The 17,665-nt window shown below is 38.8% G+C and overlaps 1 protein-coding gene across 7 annotated transcripts in view; it reads left to right on the top strand.

The window, feature by feature from the left end:
* Positions 1 to 17,665, top strand: part of AFF4 (ALF transcription elongation factor 4) — a 54,254-nt gene that overhangs the window by 36,075 nt on the left and 514 nt on the right. For 6 of the 7 annotated variants that reach the window (XM_056350106.1, XM_056350105.1, XM_056350107.1 and 3 more), the window contains 10 exons: positions 1,861 to 1,949; positions 3,506 to 3,743; positions 5,902 to 5,999; positions 7,829 to 7,892; positions 8,041 to 8,177; positions 8,571 to 8,642; positions 9,369 to 9,462; positions 10,643 to 10,686; positions 11,535 to 11,755; positions 12,341 to 17,581. In XM_056350106.1, coding sequence (XP_056206081.1) covers positions 1,861 to 1,949; positions 3,506 to 3,743; positions 5,902 to 5,999; positions 7,829 to 7,892; positions 8,041 to 8,177; positions 8,571 to 8,642; positions 9,369 to 9,462; positions 10,643 to 10,686; positions 11,535 to 11,755; positions 12,341 to 12,459 — 1,176 coding nt within the window. In that variant the 3' untranslated portion in view covers positions 12,460 to 17,581. Of the gene's footprint in view, positions 1 to 1,860; positions 1,950 to 3,505; positions 3,744 to 5,901; positions 6,000 to 7,828; positions 7,893 to 8,040; positions 8,178 to 8,570; positions 8,643 to 9,368; positions 9,463 to 10,642; positions 10,687 to 11,534; positions 11,756 to 12,340; positions 17,582 to 17,665 lie in introns of those variants that run through there. The other variant, XM_056350110.1, reaches the window with a different exon arrangement.

The following is a 17,665-nucleotide window of genomic DNA, read 5'->3' as shown; positions in this document are numbered from 1 at the left end:
CTCCTTGAACCAGTGAATCATGTAACGTATTGCCAGGACAAGGGATGGGACAGAAATGGCCCTGGGGCATTGCAGCAGCAGAAACCATAATGTCAGGGGTGCTCCTTTACTGGGAGCAGAAGGCTCTCTCCATAACAATGTTTAATCTTCTCTAAAAAAGCATTTTATCTTTTCAACTATAAACAAAGAGCGGGAATGCCTGAGTGCAGTAAAATGGGACAGGACTCAAATGTGGGAGCTGAATAGAAGTAATACTCCTGGAGTGTTACTCCAAGTATCATTGGAGACAATGGTAAGAAGTAGCTGGTGGTGTAATTTAAACTGCTTTTAGAAACCTCAAAACATATACAGTCTGTATAAAGAGCAAACTTGTGCCTGTCAGATGGACTCAGTGATCCAGTGAGTTTTTATAAATTTTGGTTTCCCTGATGTTAGGACTGTGAAGCCCTGGTTCAGGGATTCAAAAATTGCCATGCTACTCTGGATTTCATTCTCAAAATTTCATTTTGACAGAGATTTGGCAGCGGTTGTAAGACTTTGTTGACATGTGGAATCAAAGGATTATATGATATCATTTAGAGTCATTTGACCCTCTAGAGGAGATACCTAATTTCAGTTAAACCAGTTTTCCTACTGAGCAACCTAAGTAAACTTGATTGCTTACTGAAATTGGTGTTGCCTAGGAGACTTGACATGTAACTGCAAACAGAAGAACAGTACAGGAGAAACCCAAGATTCCTATTTTGTCTGGATGACAAAGTGAAGTGAGAAAGTATGAGCTTTTTTTTGTAAAATGGGAGTAACTCTGACCAGTACAATGATTAATTACGTTTTGCAAGAGTTACTATGTAATTCCTGATGTTCCCAGGACTGCACTCACCTGCTCCAGTGGCTCTGAACACACTGACTTCTGTTTCTTTGAGTAGTTGTGCCTCTCAGTACACATTGGGAGTTACAGCATTAAGGGTCTGTGCTCTTATGTCTAAACCAGAAAGCTTTGGTAAGACCAATTAAATTTAGGCTTTATCCCAGAAAATAGTCTGCTTGTTAATTGGTTTGAATCCTGATTACTCTGATGCGTACTGGTGCATGCCAGAGAAGATGCATGCCTGGTTGAGGCAGCTAAAGAAAACCCCACCCCTTCCCCCCAGCCTTCCAGTTTTTAGGTTTGTGAGCGCTCTGTATGCAGCCATCACCACTTCATTTCTACACATTATTTGCTCACGTTTCCTTGATCATAAGGCTCAGGGTTGCAGCGTTAGCGTAACAAAAATGAAACCTTCAGGTCTGAATCTGGGTTATGTTGCTGGATTATTTATTCTGTGAGGCCCTGTTTTCCGTTGTCTTCACTGTATTGATACTTCCAGTGCTTGCTGAAGGCTGCTTAGAGATTTAACTTCAAGACCCTTTGACTGTAGGATTACATTTATATAAAAAGCTAGTCTTCAACATCCCTGAGCTTACTTAATAGACTGCAAGACTTTTACCTTTTCCTGGCGTTCATAAAGCACCTCTGTTAGGCTTGATGACATAAAATTGTTTCCTTGATCCTCAGGTATTGCATGGTGATAAAAACATTTGTGCTAAAGCGAGCAACTGCTTAGCTGCTACTTCTTTCACGTAGGTTGATAATTTATAAGCCAGACTTTGTTTTTCATTATGTTCCAATATCAGGGCTTGGGCAAATATTTTGTATGGACTAGATGCTGTAGGGCATACTTTTGTGGTCTGTATGTATCTTATTCTGGACACTGCAAAATGCCTGCCAAATTAAGTTTGTTAATGTGAAACATTGCTACTCTTCGTGAAGCTGTAAATGTGGACGTTTGCCTGGATGTATTTCTTGTTTGCTTTGCTCAGAACGAGGATGAAAACAGAGCCAGTGAAAGCAAGAAAACGAAACTGGAAGAAAAAGCTCCATCAGGACACAAGACTTCTAGCAGCAGGGAGTGAGTATCTTGGCTATGTTTTCAACAGCAAAGGCTCAGGGTGATCAAGGAGATGGGTGTCATCTTCCCCCCTGTCCTCCTTCCTCCTACCCCCTGCAAAGTGTTTCCTCATTATTAATCAATCCTAAAATTTTTCATTGTTTCTTACCCTTCAGACAGATTTACTTTAGAGTTTCCACTAGTTGCTGCTGGAAATTAATTACCATAACAAAAAACATTGGCCAACGACATTTTTTTTTTCACTTAACAGTAGTGAGGTAACCCCTTGTGTGAAGGGTTGGTGTATTATGGAATATGCTTCCTGTTTTTTGTCTCGTATACAGCAGGGTTCTGTTTTGTTTTAGAAATCAGCTCTGCATCTAGTTTTTTGGTCTTGCAAAATCTGTGCTTTTAAATTAACCCAATCTAGTAATTCTCCATTTAGCAAGTTGGTAAACTGAATAAATTAACTGGTATTGCCTGGAAAGCTGAAGGCATTGAGATTCGGATCCATGGATTTAGCTTCACATTTGCTTGATGCGTTAGCTAAAGAAGTGTGAGTTACACAAAGGCAAAGTAACACAGAATTAGCGAATCAATAACACTGTTTAATACTCTTTTACTTTTATGTAATTTTCCATGCTTTTTGTAATAGCTGTTATGCTTTGGCTTTGATTTAGTTCTTGGTCAGTGTTAATCCATGGGAAAGAGTTAATTTTTTTCCTCACTGCCTTTTAAAACTGAGCTATTTCAGATTAAGCAACTGAAAGCTGGTATAATTATGCCATGGAAAATAATTCTATATAGTGAGCAATTTCCAAATTACAAATATGTGAAAAGCTGCAGCACATCAGATGCTAGAAATCTTGTTTACCCATTCTGAGTTAAATAGTGTCTTACTGTTTCTTGGAACACGGATATAGCATGAATGGATGCATTGCTAGCTAGATTATGCTTTTTTTAACCTATTACTTCTGATATTTGCTTAATTGCGAGTGCTGTCTGAAGGACACTTAATTAAATTAAACTATATCAATACCTTATAAAAATAATGTAGAAATAATTATTATGGGTAGCCAGGAATAGCCAACAGTAGCTCTCGGCAGCGAAGGTAAGAGTTTACTGAAAGGCTATGCTGAGAAAGCTTTCCAGTTCCCTGGGTTCCAGGGAACATTTATATGGACCATATTTTTTCTGAGCTGTTAGGCTGACTAGTCTGCAACAGACAGGCTGGCGCTAACATTGGCATTGATTTCTTGCATTGTAAGTGTTTAGGGTGTTTTTTTAAGAACTGTTGTAGGGATGTGGTTTTATGGTTAGAACTTGTCTACTGTGTTTTCAGGTCAGAACAAATAAAATGGTGAAAACGAGTTCAATCTGGCTTCGTAGAACCCTGCTTACTGAGATGATCACTCTCTTTTCCTCCATAACTGGTTTGCTAGGTCTAACAATAAAGATCTTGATTGTATTAAAAATAATAAAGTTTTGTGGTGTTGGGTTTTGGGGGTTTTGTTGGTTGGTTGGTTTTGGTTTTCAAGGAAAGAAACCTAAAACTTCAATTTGTCCATTTTGTCCAGGTCTTCAAAGCCAAGTACTGTTAAAGAGAAGGATTTACTGCCGTCTCCAGCTGCCCCAGCGCTGCAGAAAGATTCCAAGCAAGAACATGGGTCCCGGAAGAGGACTGTCAGTCAGTCATCATCCTTAAAGTCCAGCAGCAACCTTAGCAAGGAGAGCAGCAGTGGCAGTAAAAGCAGCTCATCTTCTAAACAAAAAAAGACGGAGGGGAAGGGTTCAAGCAGTGCTAAAGAAACCAAGGTGAAGTCCTTATTCTGTAAATGCCTTAAGCCTGTTTCTTTGCTTTGCAGTTTGACATGCTCTGTGTAATCTAAACAATAATTTGCAGTTCAAGTTAAAATTAATTAGTTTTAGGTATGCATTGTTTCATGTTGTAGGACTTAAGTACCTTGGAGGTCTATAAACTGGAAAACAACTTTGGAAGGATTGTGGAATACTAATGCCTATTCCTACCAAATTCTCATGTTAATTAGTGAAATGCATTTAGTTGTCTTTTGATTACTGATGCTGCTTATTTATTCTTTACTTTGTTAATAAGAAATATCACTAGAAAACTGTTCACACAGCAGTAAATGGAACAATGAGGTTATTCTTGTCTCATCAGAGCAGATACAGATCTTGTCCTGATTTTTAAGGAGAGCAGGAGCTTGGTCCACTCTCATAGGAAGCTGTAGCTCTTGTTCTGTGACATTGTAGGACCACAGAAAGATTACTTTAACTCCAGCTTCAGGAATGTACAGCACTCTCCCCATGGTTAGAGTGGAGAAAACATGGTTATAAAGATGGTGCAGAAAATGTTTTTTAAGGGATTTGTGTTAGGAAGGTATTTAGGTGTGATGTGATTTAAATATTATAGGAAAATTATAGTCTTACTAAGTTTTAATGTGCTTTTTCATCGGTATATAAGTGTGTAATACTGGACAGAGATCAGCCTGTGCGGACATCTGAGAGTGTATTGTTGAATACCTGTGAGCAGTTTCTATTGTGCAGCCAGTTGTTGAGCACAGCGTGTTTAATTGGGAGGGATTTTGGCTTGTCTTTGTGATGCCAATGTCTGTGGCAGGTGTGGTGCGCCTGTCTGCAAACTCTCTGCAGCAAAGCCCCAGAGCCTCCGACAGGCTGTGGCAGCTCTGGTAGCTTAAGCAACTGCTAAACCTCGGTAGTTGTATTTGCAGTCACTGAAAAGCTTAGAAGCAAATCTAAAAATGTTCAGGAAAGATAATTGATTTGGGGAGGAGTAGAGCAGCAAATAGACATTAGCAATGGCAGAAAGTAACTTAGTCATCAGGGTGGAGTTCGTGAATATCTGAACCGGGAGACATGCTGCATTACTTCAGATGCCAATACCATGAGATTTTAGAAGCGTGGCAGGGTTGCATATATTGGTGTCTGTGTACGACACTTCCAGGAACTGTAGATAGTCAATTTACTTACAGGCTGAGGCTTTGTCCTTTCTTTACTTGTCAGCATAGAAACGTCCCTAAGTATAAAATGATAAAAATCTCATGAATTAACAACTGGCTTAAGATATGCTTAGTCATGCTTGTCTTATAGTAGTATATACTCTTCCTGCATTGCAATGCACATTTTGTTATTGTTTCCACATTACAATGGTAGGTAGTGCATCACTGTGAATTTGATGCCTTGCAACTCTAGGATCCTTCTGGTTAGCAGTAATCTGATAAATGCAGGTTATGAAATACGTCTATATAGATGGCCTTTGATCATGATAAACCAAGAGAGTAGGAGCCACATAGGAAGCTGAGGCGTTTTATACTGTTTAGCTACGAAAAGTAGATTCGCTTAGGGTTCCGGGTGTGTTTGTAGTGTCTGGTCTTTAGCCTGAAGTGTTATGTTGAGCCATTTAGGGGAGCGAGGACAATGTGTTTGTGAAATCAGTTAACTTTTCTCCCTGAAGATGATGTTTATCCTCCCAAAATACTTTTTTATTATTATTATTCGAGGTAAAGACATTCGGCAGAGTGTATTGTTGAAAGAAACAAGAAATCATAAAAATATTAATCATCTCTTTGTTAGAGTGGAAAAACAGGACTTGGGGAGGGTGACATGGGAGATTTAGGGAGGGATTTTCTGGATCTGGGTGTGTCTTGAAAGCCTGGGCTACATTCTTCCCTCTAGTGGAGATCTCCTGGTGTATTAGAGTGAGGAGCTCGATTGTAGCCTCTGTGTGTACCTCTGTGCCAGCGTTAGGTGAAAGCCCCATGGGAGCTGTGTTACTGTCTACGGTGAACAGCAGATAAATCAGCTGCAAAACTGACCTTACCACATGTAATGCATGAAGTCATGGGAGAAATTTATGCAACAAATGCTTTTCTTGAAGGCAGAGAAGATTTAACTGTTCTTTAAATTTATTATTTGGCAATAATTTTCCTTTCAGGAAAAGATTCTGAACAGTTCGTCAAATTGCCCTCCTGTGTCTGCTCAGTCTATGGAAAGTTCAAAGTCAAGAAGAGCAAAACTTGTTTTTGATGATAGGTAAGAACAGCAAATGATGCCTTTCCCTTTGTGAGGCTCTGAATTTCGAGCATAGCCAGCTCCTATGCTCCCCTCGGAGGAGAGCTGTCATTGTTTCACAAAAGATGTTAAGTACAGGCTCACACTCTGGAGAGCCGCGCATTATTCCTGCATCGATGTCGTGATAGCCAGCTCCCCTTGGAGAAGAGTTGTCGTTTTGCTTCACAAAAGACGTTAAGTGCGGGTTCACACTCTGGAGAGCTGCGCATTGTTCCTGCATGGATGTGCCTGTCTGAGCGCTTCCTGTGCCGTTCACTTGGCAGAGGGTGCAGTCCTTGAGGAGGTACTGGAGCCTGCCCTGTACATTCCTGAGCATAAAAGGACCATGCAGTGGACTTAAATAGCTCAAAGTTGTTCTGTTTTTAAATGCTGATGGCTTCTTTTCACCTCACCAGGGCACTGCTGCTACCTGTCTGTTCCCCTCTCAACAGAGCCCACGTCCTCTAGAGTCAGGAGTTGTCATTGATAGTAGAGAGGAGCCTTTTTTTATTATTGTTAAATTTCAGATCCACAAGGGTGTGATTGGGCTTGAATCCTGTGGGGTTAAATATCTTGAAAAGAAAATATAACAAATATTTGTGCAGTCTTGTGCAGATTTTAGGTTTCACTTGTACCAATTCATATCTCAGTACAATGCTTGCTCTTAAAGCATTTCTTTTTGTTGTTCTTTTAAGTTTACTTTACCGATAAAATTATGTTTATACCGAATGTAAAAGTAACTTCCTGATTAAGATCTCTTTGGAAGTGGGCAAGCTAGCTTGTCAGTGTTTTACTCCTGGTAGTTATTCCTTAAAAAGTTTTAAGTGAATTTGATTATTGGAGTACACTATCAATCATTCAGGACAAAATACTTTAGGGGGATTTTGTAATTATTCCAAGACTGAACAGGGCCAAGAAATTGAGATAAGATCAAACTTCTTAAAAAAATAAAATCTGAATATGTATTGAAGTATAGGTAGACATAATGAAAGCACCCCCCAGGGAACAGTAATTGTGCTTTGGAACAGCGGCATGTTATAATCTTATGGTTATGACTGAGACGTTTCAGGATTTCTTGGGTCTGGACTGATTGAATAATTTTGTAGGTGTATAATCTTTTTAGTATTAACTTTTGCTTTGTAATTACATCAATTTTTTGTAAGTGGACTCTTAAAAATTTCAAATATCTTTAATCCTTACACAAGTAAGACAGGTTGGATGGGAGAATTTATTTCAATGTTAATATATTGAAATGTATAATTACACTTTTATGATTACCTTCTGCTCATCTACTTGTGAAAGCCATTTAGCATTGATTGTCTTGGGTGACTAAGCAAAAGCGATTACCACCTGACTGCATCTTGATTTATTTTGTATTATTACCATAATTTTTAAATATTTCACACCTTCAGTAATGCCAGTCCTGGAGGCAGTGGATTCATTTGTTCTCAAATTTTGTAGGTTTTTTTCCTTCCCTTGCCCCTGTTGTTGGTCAAATGTTTGGTTTGCTTGACTGACTGTCAAATGCAATAAATTTAACCAAATCATGTGTACTTATCAACTTGCTTGAAATGCCATTTTGAATTACCTGAAACTAGAGAACTAACTTAAAACTATTTAACAAATTCTATCATACTGTAACTAATCATGCTAGTTAACTATTTTAACAACTTTAACACCTTTATTATAGTGTAGCTTCTGTAATTTGAATTAGACAAAAAAAAAATTTAGCAATATTAAGAAACTTGAGTCATAAAGGGGAAAAACGCAGTGTGAGTGGAGCCCCCCTAAGTTTGTGTCCTCTGTTACAGGACTTACTCAGCTGATCATTATTTACAAGAAGCAAAGAAGTTAAAACATAATGCAGATGCATTGGTAAGTAAATCCCCAATACTTATCCAAGGTTTGCACATTATACTGTGGCTTGTTTACTACTTTTGCCATTTTGCTGCCCTTCTGTACTGGAGCTTTCTTGTGCTTCCTCTCTGGTTTTTGTTCTTAAAAGGTTTTTTTCCAATCTCAGTCTGACAGGTTTGAGAAGGCTGTGTACTACCTAGATGCTGTAGTGTCGTTCATTGAATGTGGGAATGCATTGGAGAAAAATGCTCAGGAATCCAAGTCCCCGTTCCCTATGTATTCAGAAACTGTGGAATTAATCAAGTAAGCATTGCAAAGCATATGGAAAAGTCAGGTGGGTGGGAAAGAGGTCTGGAAATCAGAACTTCAAGTTTTACTACAGTTTTGCTGCCAACTTTTCAGATCTCTTATCGTTCCTCCAATAAAACTTGATCACTTACCAGTTTGTTCCAGTTGCTGAGTCTTAAAGTGTTTTCATGATGCTTGAGATGCTTTCTGCTAAGGCTCTTGAAGCCTCTCTACAACGCATAACATGAAAGACAAGGTTACTCCAATTACTACCCAGTCTGCACTTTGCTTATGGTCTGAGAGAGGTTTCTGAAGACAGTTGAAACTAGAAATTTATAAAAACTTCAGTGTTTTGTGATTGGTAAATGATACAGTAATCTTTGTGTTGTTTACTTGTTGTCTGTGTAGATACACTATGAAACTGAAGAATTACTTGGCACCGGATGCTACGGCTGCAGATAAAAGGCTAGCAGTGCTTTGGTATGTGTATTCTGAACTTAGTACAATGCACTGGTTAATTTCAAATGTTTTATCTACATGAAATGCTGTTTTACACTGGGTTTTCAGGTGCTACCGACACAAATACATGAGTTTTCCGCTTGGCTGTATGTAAAGGTTAACGCTATGTATCTGATTGCTGTAAACTGGGGAAGAGGGGATGTTGACAATGAGGACCCAAGCCTTTGAAATATTAAGGAATAACAGCAGAAAGGATGGGGGGGTCTGTCCTACATGCTCATCCAGCGAAAGTAAAAATTTGGACTGGCTGTAAAGAACTGTCACTAGCCTACTAGATTAATTAAATGGCTGCAGCAGGTTCTGCAACTCTACAGACCGGAACCAGTTGGTGTCAGGTGGGAAAGAAAGGGGAGGCCATGGCAGAATGCATTAGATTCAGTGAAAAATAAACTAAACTCTTGGAGGTAGTTTAGTGTCATCTCCTAAGCTCAGAACTGGAAACTGATTATATCAGCAAGATCACTGAAAATTACTCAGTTTCAACTTAAGGCACACAGAGCTAGTTTTATTTCCTTGAGAATTTAAAGGTGGTTATGGATTTTTCTGGTTGAGTTACTACTTGAGAGCTGGCTTGTTAGAGTTGGCAGAGAAAGCTTTAAACCCACAGCTGCTAGATTTCTGAAATTCACTGAGTTGTGATAAACTTGACTTTAACTGTGAATGTTTTGTTGTTCTGTCTTTGGTCAGTCTTCGGTGCCAATCTCTACTATACCTAAGGCTTTTCAAACTGAAGAAGGAAAGTGCGTTGAAATATTCTAAAACCTTGACTGAACATCTGAAGGTAATTGCATATGTAATTTCTTCAAATATTAAAACCTAATCAAATTAAAGCTCTACATCACTTAAAATTCCTGAATCCCGTTTTAAGACCACTACACATGAACTTGGAATATACCCAGTTTAGAACTGGACCTTGAAAATAGTTAAAAGTTGGGTAGTTTAAAGCTGGGAAGAGACAGCATGGCTGTCATAACCCTGTTGGTCCTAGCGTGGTAGCTCTCTCGATAACTTGATCTAGCTTTTGTTGTCTTTAATGAATACAGAAAGCTTCAAGGAGAATTTAAAAACTTTTTCTTGCTGCAGCTATAACAAGCTGAAACTTCACTTTCATGTTTAACCTTAAGGGAATTCAGATCTAGGGGGGTGTATTACATGGGCTGCAGCTGTTCAGCCTTCGCAAAAGTTGGCACCAGAGCCAACTTCTAATTCTTCTAATTCAGAACCACGTTGGTCTTTCTGGATTTCTGTTGTTTGCAGTGGAATGTTCTTTTTTATTATTTATTTATTATTTTTTAATTTTTCCTATCTGTGAATTTATCTAAATTCTTGTGCAACTGATTTTAAGAGTCCTGTCAGGGAAAGGAGATAGAGAGACACATTCTTTGAGTGAATTTATTTGAATCAAGATGTTGCAGTTGGGAAAAACAGTTACAATATTTCTGTAATGTTACTCAGTCCTTAATCTAGACTGAGATTTTTCAAAGGAGCAATTGGGGATAGGTAGCTAATGTCACTGGTTTTCTCTGAAACTTCCAGCTATTGATACTGAGAGGAAACAGGTGTGTCACATGCCCGACCTCTCACATCTTTTTGAGACATCTTTAATTGTTCAGTGCCAGTAATAACAGATTAGTAATGGGCTGATAAAACCAAAATGTTCTCATAAGAGGCAGTGGAATCCAATGGTTAGAGCAGAGAACTACTCCAGTCCTGTATGTTTAGTGGCCTTCTTCGGGTTGGTAAAATAATCCCATCATTTTTGTCTTAGTCATCAGTAAAAAAGGATATTTTCCCAAATTGTAATTTACTGTGATATTATTCAAAATGTTGCTGTTCTTGCTTAAAAGAAAAGCTACAGAAATTAATTTGCTCAAAAATAACCAATTGAATAGCCAAATAAAATATAACCAGTTAAAGTAGAAACATAAATCAGGTGACAAATTTATTTTTCCCCCCAACAGAATTCCTATAATAATTCTCAAGCACCGTCACCTGGTATGGGAAGGTAAGTAGTAAAAGCTGTTACCTGTATTTCTCATCTGGTAGCTAGTTTTCTACATAAGCCGTGTGCCTGAGGTGCTCAAAGAGGAGCTCTTCAGCCTTGTAAAGTGTTGGGGTGACTGTTCAAAGGGAGTAGGTTTTGATTCTGTTGTTTGTGTAATTGCTCTGATGAAAGGTTTGGAAGACTGCCGCTTGTGGTAGTGCTCTGCAGAGTCTGGCAGGCAGCTCCTTGTTGCAAAAAAAGGGCCAGTGTGTCACTAAACACAAGTCACTTATCTCAGTGAGTTTTGCTGGTTTATTTATTGCTTTTTCCCTCAAAACAATAACTTTATTAATGCTGCGAGCCCAGATGGTTACAAGTACTTTCAGGATTGTCTCTGCTAGAGTACAGCAATTTATTTCTATTTTTTTAAACCTAACAGGAGACCTTTGGTAGATCACTCTGAGTTTTAGGAGGGTATTTCAGGTTTGCATCATGTTACCTGAAAGTGTAATGTTATGGCAGTATAGTTACCATGTAGTTGTAATGTCTTTGTTAATTTTCTCTAAGGTTCAATTTATTTAAACAATTAATGTAAGATTTTATTGAAATAAGAGATAGAGATGCTAAGGTTTTGGCTGTGAAGCTAAAAGATAAAGAGTTGGAGGATCCTCAACAGTTGTTACAGTGTCATGCATTTCATTAGTTGTAGGGCAAATCTGACTTGTTGATGTGTGAAGTAGGAGTGCTTTAGTGTCTCACGCCTTGAGGTGTGGGAAGAGAGGTCTGGAAGGGCATCTTAACAGCATGATGTGCCTAAAGTATGTCTCTCTCTGCATTTTACAATTTAATATTTTTCTTTGGGTAAGCAGCAAGCCTGTCAGTATGCCGTCTCCAGTCTCTCCAAAGCTGTCTCCAGGGAATTCAGGAAATTACTCTTCTGGGGCAGCCAACCCTTCAGGGAGCGGGTCTTCGGTGACGATCCCCCAGAGGATCCATCAGATGGCAGCCAGCTACGTCCAGGTTACATCCAACTTCCTCTATGCCACTGAAATTTGGGACCAAGCTGAACAGCTGTCTAGAGAACAGAAAGGTAAGGGCAGGCACGGGTGGATTGTAACATCAGATGTACCTGAGCATGCTGAAATACTCGCAGGCTTTGAATTTTGGAGTTGCATTTCATGGCACACAGGATGCTTAAACCAGGTCCTCTGCAAAAGTAAGGTGGAAGGTTGTACTTTTGATTTATGGCGATACCCTGGGCTGGTTGTCTAAGTGGTATTGGAGATGTGATGCCTCCTACCAGCTATATGTTTTTTTAAAAAAATTAAAATCTTTGTTGCATGTCCTGTGAAATGTTCATTGTAGGGAGAGGAACTTGGTATGGGGGTTTTTTCTGTAATTCTTAAGTGAAGTGGCATACACATTTGAGGGGGAAGGCCCAAGGAAGTTTACAATAGTTTAACCATACTCTAGTTGTTCTGATCAACCAGTCTTCTCCAAAACAGTAAAGCAATTGATTATCAAGGACCTCTTTCCTTTCTTTTATTCCATCGTTCAGCCATCTTCACTACTTTGTCTGTCTTAATCTAAAAGATTCGTGCTGAAAAGATGGTGGTTGTAGTATTTCCCCCATGAGAATATGTGCATAGTTTAACTTGTGTGTGTGTTGTTTTAGAGTTCTTTGCCGAACTGGATAAAGTTATGGGCCCTCTGGTTTTCAATTCAAGCATCATGACAGACCTAGTGCGTTACACCCGTCAGGGATTACATTGGTTGCGCCTGGATGCCAAGTGATATTTGGAACTGAAGGAATGGAAAATGGAACGCATTTTTCTCGCTGCCTCTGATTTATCTCCACAACACTGTGTCATGTCAATAAGGAAGACTGCCATAACACATTGCTTAGTTGACACTAAGAGCAAGGAATGCTTTCACATGTCTCCCATCCTCATTTGTGTTTTGTGTTTTAACCCCAAATCATCTGGTTAATGGACTTCTTCAGTATTCCCGTTCTAAGTTATTTAAATATTTTAAAATCTGCTACGTAAAAAGGTATAGTTTTGCTGATCTGTCATGGATAGATCATTGGAATTCCAGTCACAATACATAAATCGTCAGTTTAAACCCTATTTATTTTATTTTTTTAATTTTAATTTTGAAAAGCCCAATTTTGGGCAGTTTGTAGCTATTTCTCCCCTAAATTTACCCTTTCGAGTACTTAGCAGAAATTAAACATAGACACTTTATTTAAGTACTTTGTGAGCTTTGTTACTCTGTAATGTCTTGTGGTGGTAGAGCCTGTAAAAGGAACTAGGGTTGATAGGTTCTAACGTGTAGGGACACCATACTTTTCATGCCTAATGCCTATGAGTCAACTAATAAATGACAACTACAGATTTATTATTGCAGAATTTGTACTAAATAGAGAAGTTCCAGATATTCTTCTACGTATTAAGATACTTCATTTAAATGAATTATAAATAAATTTATATGGAAAAGTATTTAGCTGGATCTGACTTGGATTGTTTCCAAGGCAGTTTCAAAACATCGATTAACACTATAACAATCGCAAAACATTACAGTAATTTGCATTTAATGTGATATCGAAGTAATGGTGTAGGAATGAACTTCAGTCTGATAGGTGCGATGCATACAGGAAACGTTTCTGGAAAGGACAATCTTGTGCTTTTTTGCATCTCTTTGTTTAAAATAAGTTTTGTTTGCGTGCTTGTCATTTTTTGACACTTAGAAAATGGGTGAACTTTGCGGTTAAAAAACCGACAAGAGTTACAATTCCTACCAGATCTGTCATTTGCATCTTTTCCATTGACTGAGAAACCAGGAATCTAGTAGAAATAGAGGTCCATTTTTTTCCTTTTAGGGTCTGATAGCTAATGGACACTACAGGATAACAGTGCAACAGCCATCGTGGGGTGGGAGCACGCCTGCTATTACAGGGAAATTGACTGTTTTGATGCAGAATGGATTTAAAACTTGTATTTACCCCGTGTTAATGAAGGTCCCGTTAATGTTTGATGGAGCGTAATACTCACTTGCAAGGGAGCAACTTGGTGCAACGGAAATGGTTCATGGAGTTGCAGTTGATTGCTCTCAAAAAGTGTAAACCAAAGTACCTTTCCATGTAAGGTGCTTGTCTGAGTAAAAGGTTTAAAATGCTACTGCTTTCAGTATTGCTTAGTGCCCCTAACATGTCTGGTGTGCCTTATGCCTTACTTTTAGATGAAGATTTTATGAACTGTTTACAAGATGTTTTACAGCAGGACCAGGTATACTGTATGCAGTGGTCTTCTGCAGTACTTTGGTAAAATTCCACTTCCTTTTTAAACGTACTAGTGTCTGTCACACAAACTGACTTCTCATTGCAGTGGTCTCCTTTTGAAGAGTCAAACTCTGAATCCTTTGGAGTGAGATTGTGGAATGCTGCTTTGTTTTCTTTTCCATTTAACCCTTTATTCTGTACCAGATATGAACGTGCATGTTCAGGAAAATTATTGCACTAAATTTTTTGTGTAGTTGTAGTTAAGTGCCAAAATCACGGCAACCTCGAGAGAAGGAATAGAATTCTACGCTACTTAGTACTGCAGTATGTCCTATGGGCTTTAAGAGTTTAGAAGTTTTGCAAATTAGTAACCTACTAAAAGGTAGCTGCATATTCGTAGAGCTTCCTTTGCGTTCCAGCGTGTTTTGTACTTCCAGAAAAGCTTTGCTACATACAAATTGATACATGGTTAACAGACCTGTGACTTTTTCCATGATAGCTGAATTTACTCTTCAGGTCTGTCGGAGCATCCTTTTTATTGAATCACTGTGCAAGGTCACGTTTCTGTTAGTGTTTGCTGTTCGAGACAGAACTCTGTACCCTCAAACTCCGCATCTTGGTTAATGGGACACTGTCAACTATTTTTCCTGTAATACTCTAAAGTGCCTAGCACACTTTTGACGCTATATAAAAAATACCTTCGTACAAGTTGCATTCATAGTTTATTTTTTGTGTAGTGCTGCACTAGCCAGCATGGCTGTGTTTTGGCTTGCTCCTTTGTGCACAGTTACCATTACTGTTAGCAGGAATGGTCTCATCTCTGGGAATTTTTTTTCCTTAACTAGAGTCCCACAAATACCTTTTGGTGTCACACTGAATTGGTCTCTTAAAAATGTATCGCTTATCCCTAGATTGGTGGATCTTAAAAAAATTGTCTTCAAATGACCAGAAGACTTTTTACATCGTGTCAAAATGTGGACCTGAACTGGTTGAAAGTGTCCCACCTGAACAGTGTATTTCGTAGTAGACTGTCCTCTAGAGTGCTGTCCCAGGTCTTCTGTCTGTACGGGAGATATGCAGGAGTCTTGTTCATTGAAAAGTAATGCCTTACGCATCTGTGGCTATTAGATACATTTAAACTTTGCAATTCCAAAAGCATATCTTAATTTGGGATTTACCATTTTTTCCAAGAGAAAAGTTACGTACTTTGTCAGATTTTGTAGCTAAAAAATCCCAATGCAAGTACGTAACAGGCTTCCATCCCTCTGTCAAAGTGCAGGCAAACAGTCTGAACCTGTCCTTTCGTACCTCTACACAACAGCAGTGGAAATGCATGTCACCGCAGCACTAATGCACGTTGCACTAGTGACTCCGGTAGGGAATCCCTAACTCCTGGCTTCCTAAATGGTTCCCTAGGCAATTGTCGATCAAATACATATCAATACCGTAATTTTAATTCCCTCACTGAATGTGGTCCCAGTTGGTGAATCTTAAAAATGGCTTAATCAGACTAGGCTTGCTCAGATATCAATACTATTTGAATTTGCTGTCAAACTTGCAGGTTCCTAGGTGATAAGGTGCAACCATTTATAATTCTAAACAAATCTTCAGGACACCAGAGTAAAACAACCCAAGACTTCTTCTTTTGATTTGAAACTATTAGCCATAAAGCAGAGCATATGGATGGCTCTTCCTGGCTTTTGATTGCAGTATGCAATTTGTATTGTATGTGTCTTTTAATATATATGTATATATATATGAGCTCAGTCTGTCCAAAGTATATGTTATACTTGTTTTTTAGATTATGGTGCAACTGACTATATTGATATATTATTTATTGAGTGCTGAGTCACCATCTTACTGGTGATAAATATTGCATATTATACAGGAGTGCAATGTATATTCCTTTAGATTGCTGAGGCTTGATTGCTGTGATAACAAAAGAAACGCCCTGAAATGTATTTATGAGTGGCCCCAACATACGGAGAGTCAGTACTTTATGGAGCTAATGTAGCGCTTGCCTGGGGCAAGTAAAATAAAGCCGTAGGCAGATAATTATGTAGTTTGCCAAAGTGGCCAACTGCTAGAGACTACCTTTGCTGTATTTAATATTTCATTTCCCGAACAGATAGTTGCTGTCACTGCAGTGTTTATGTAAAGGCAGATAAAAAAGGGCCTGAGCAAGTCAAGTTTGAATTACCCATTGGGGAGTAAACAGCTTCCAAATTCTTAGATTTCTGACAAATACTTCGGTCAGGGTTTCAATTACTCCATCTGATGAATTGGTGTTACGGAAACCCCTGTGTTTCCCAGCAACAAACTTTTAATGCTAGACATCTTCGAAGTATGAAGAGTACCCAAAGCTTTCGCTAGCCAACTCAGACAAATCCAGGCCTGTTCTGGGAGACAAATTTCCTAAGTAGGAAAGTTCTGTGAACTCAGATCAGTTGGGGAATCGTGGTGCATGTCCAGCTCCATGGCTTTCCGAGGAACTGGTGTCGGGCGGGGGGTGGCCCTATAGCCATGCTGCCCCCTGCTCTGCTGCCTTCAGCTGGGCTTCGACCGAGCACCCCACACTGGGCGACTGGGAGTGCAGTGGTACTGCACGGCCTTTGTGTAGGCTGTCTTGATGTCCATGCTTCACTTGGTTTAGTTTCATCTGGCAACTCGATGGAAGCGTATCCATTCCTGGCGTAACTCCGCACGTGCTAGCGGAGCTGACAGGCGGGTTGGAATGCAGTGTTCCCTGTCCTCGGTTTTTATATGCAACCCTAGTCGCTGATGTAGTTGGGTGCACAAGTTCTGCAGCATTTGTTTTTGGCTGCATTGGCATTATACATCAGAAAACTCAACTCTAAGGACCAGGCATGACTTTTGCAAGCACAGTTCCTGACATTTGTATCTGGTCCCCCTTTTAAATTGTTTTCAGAAATTTTGTATATGGAGGATAAAGTGCTTATATATTTATTAAAAATCCTTTATCTTATTTGAAATTATTATTTGGTGAAGAAGGGTTTTTCTTTTGGGGGAGGGCTTGCGGGTGGGGGAAGGTAACTTTTAACCTGTCACTTATAAATGAAGCCCTTATTAATCATACAGAAAGGTACTGTTAGTAACTAATGGGATGTCTCTGTTTTATGCTTTGTACATGACAAGTCCATGTGTTACATTTTGTTTTCTATCAAAATATTTAGGCATCTGTCTTCAACCAAAACCTAAAAAGAAAAAAAAACAAACTGTGATTTTATTTGTTGCAATACATTTAAAATTTCAAAGGGTACTTTGGGGCTCAAAATTAGGATTTCTAAGTCAGTATGTGCATTTCACGTAATAAAGCTGTTAATGGTGAGCAAAGTATTATATACTAACTAGATTTTTTCCACATCTGTATAGTATATTCTATGTATTTTGTGGTATTGAGATTATAGAAAGTTTAGTGTCTGAAACATGCGTTTAATGTGTATTTTTAAACAAATTTATGGCAATTAAAATATTTGGAGAAAAGGGTATCACATTTCAATTTGTAAAGATCTTTTTAACTACTGTGTCATTAAAATGCTTTGTACAATGCAAAACTGTAACTGGAGAAACTAAGTTTAATAAATATCAAATAGATTTTCTGTATTAAACTTCAAACGCTGTGCTCGTATCTGTTGCATGGGTGTTCTGCTCCCTGGTGGTGCATCTTTAAGCAGAGTTTTCTTTTTTCAGGCTAGTGCT

Source organism: Falco biarmicus, chromosome 8, assembly GCF_023638135.1.
Source record: "Falco biarmicus isolate bFalBia1 chromosome 8, bFalBia1.pri, whole genome shotgun sequence".
NCBI lineage: Eukaryota > Metazoa > Chordata > Aves > Falconiformes > Falconidae > Falco > Falco biarmicus.
Note: the sequence above shows the minus strand (reverse complement) of the source record. Positions and strands in the feature narration are given on the sequence as shown.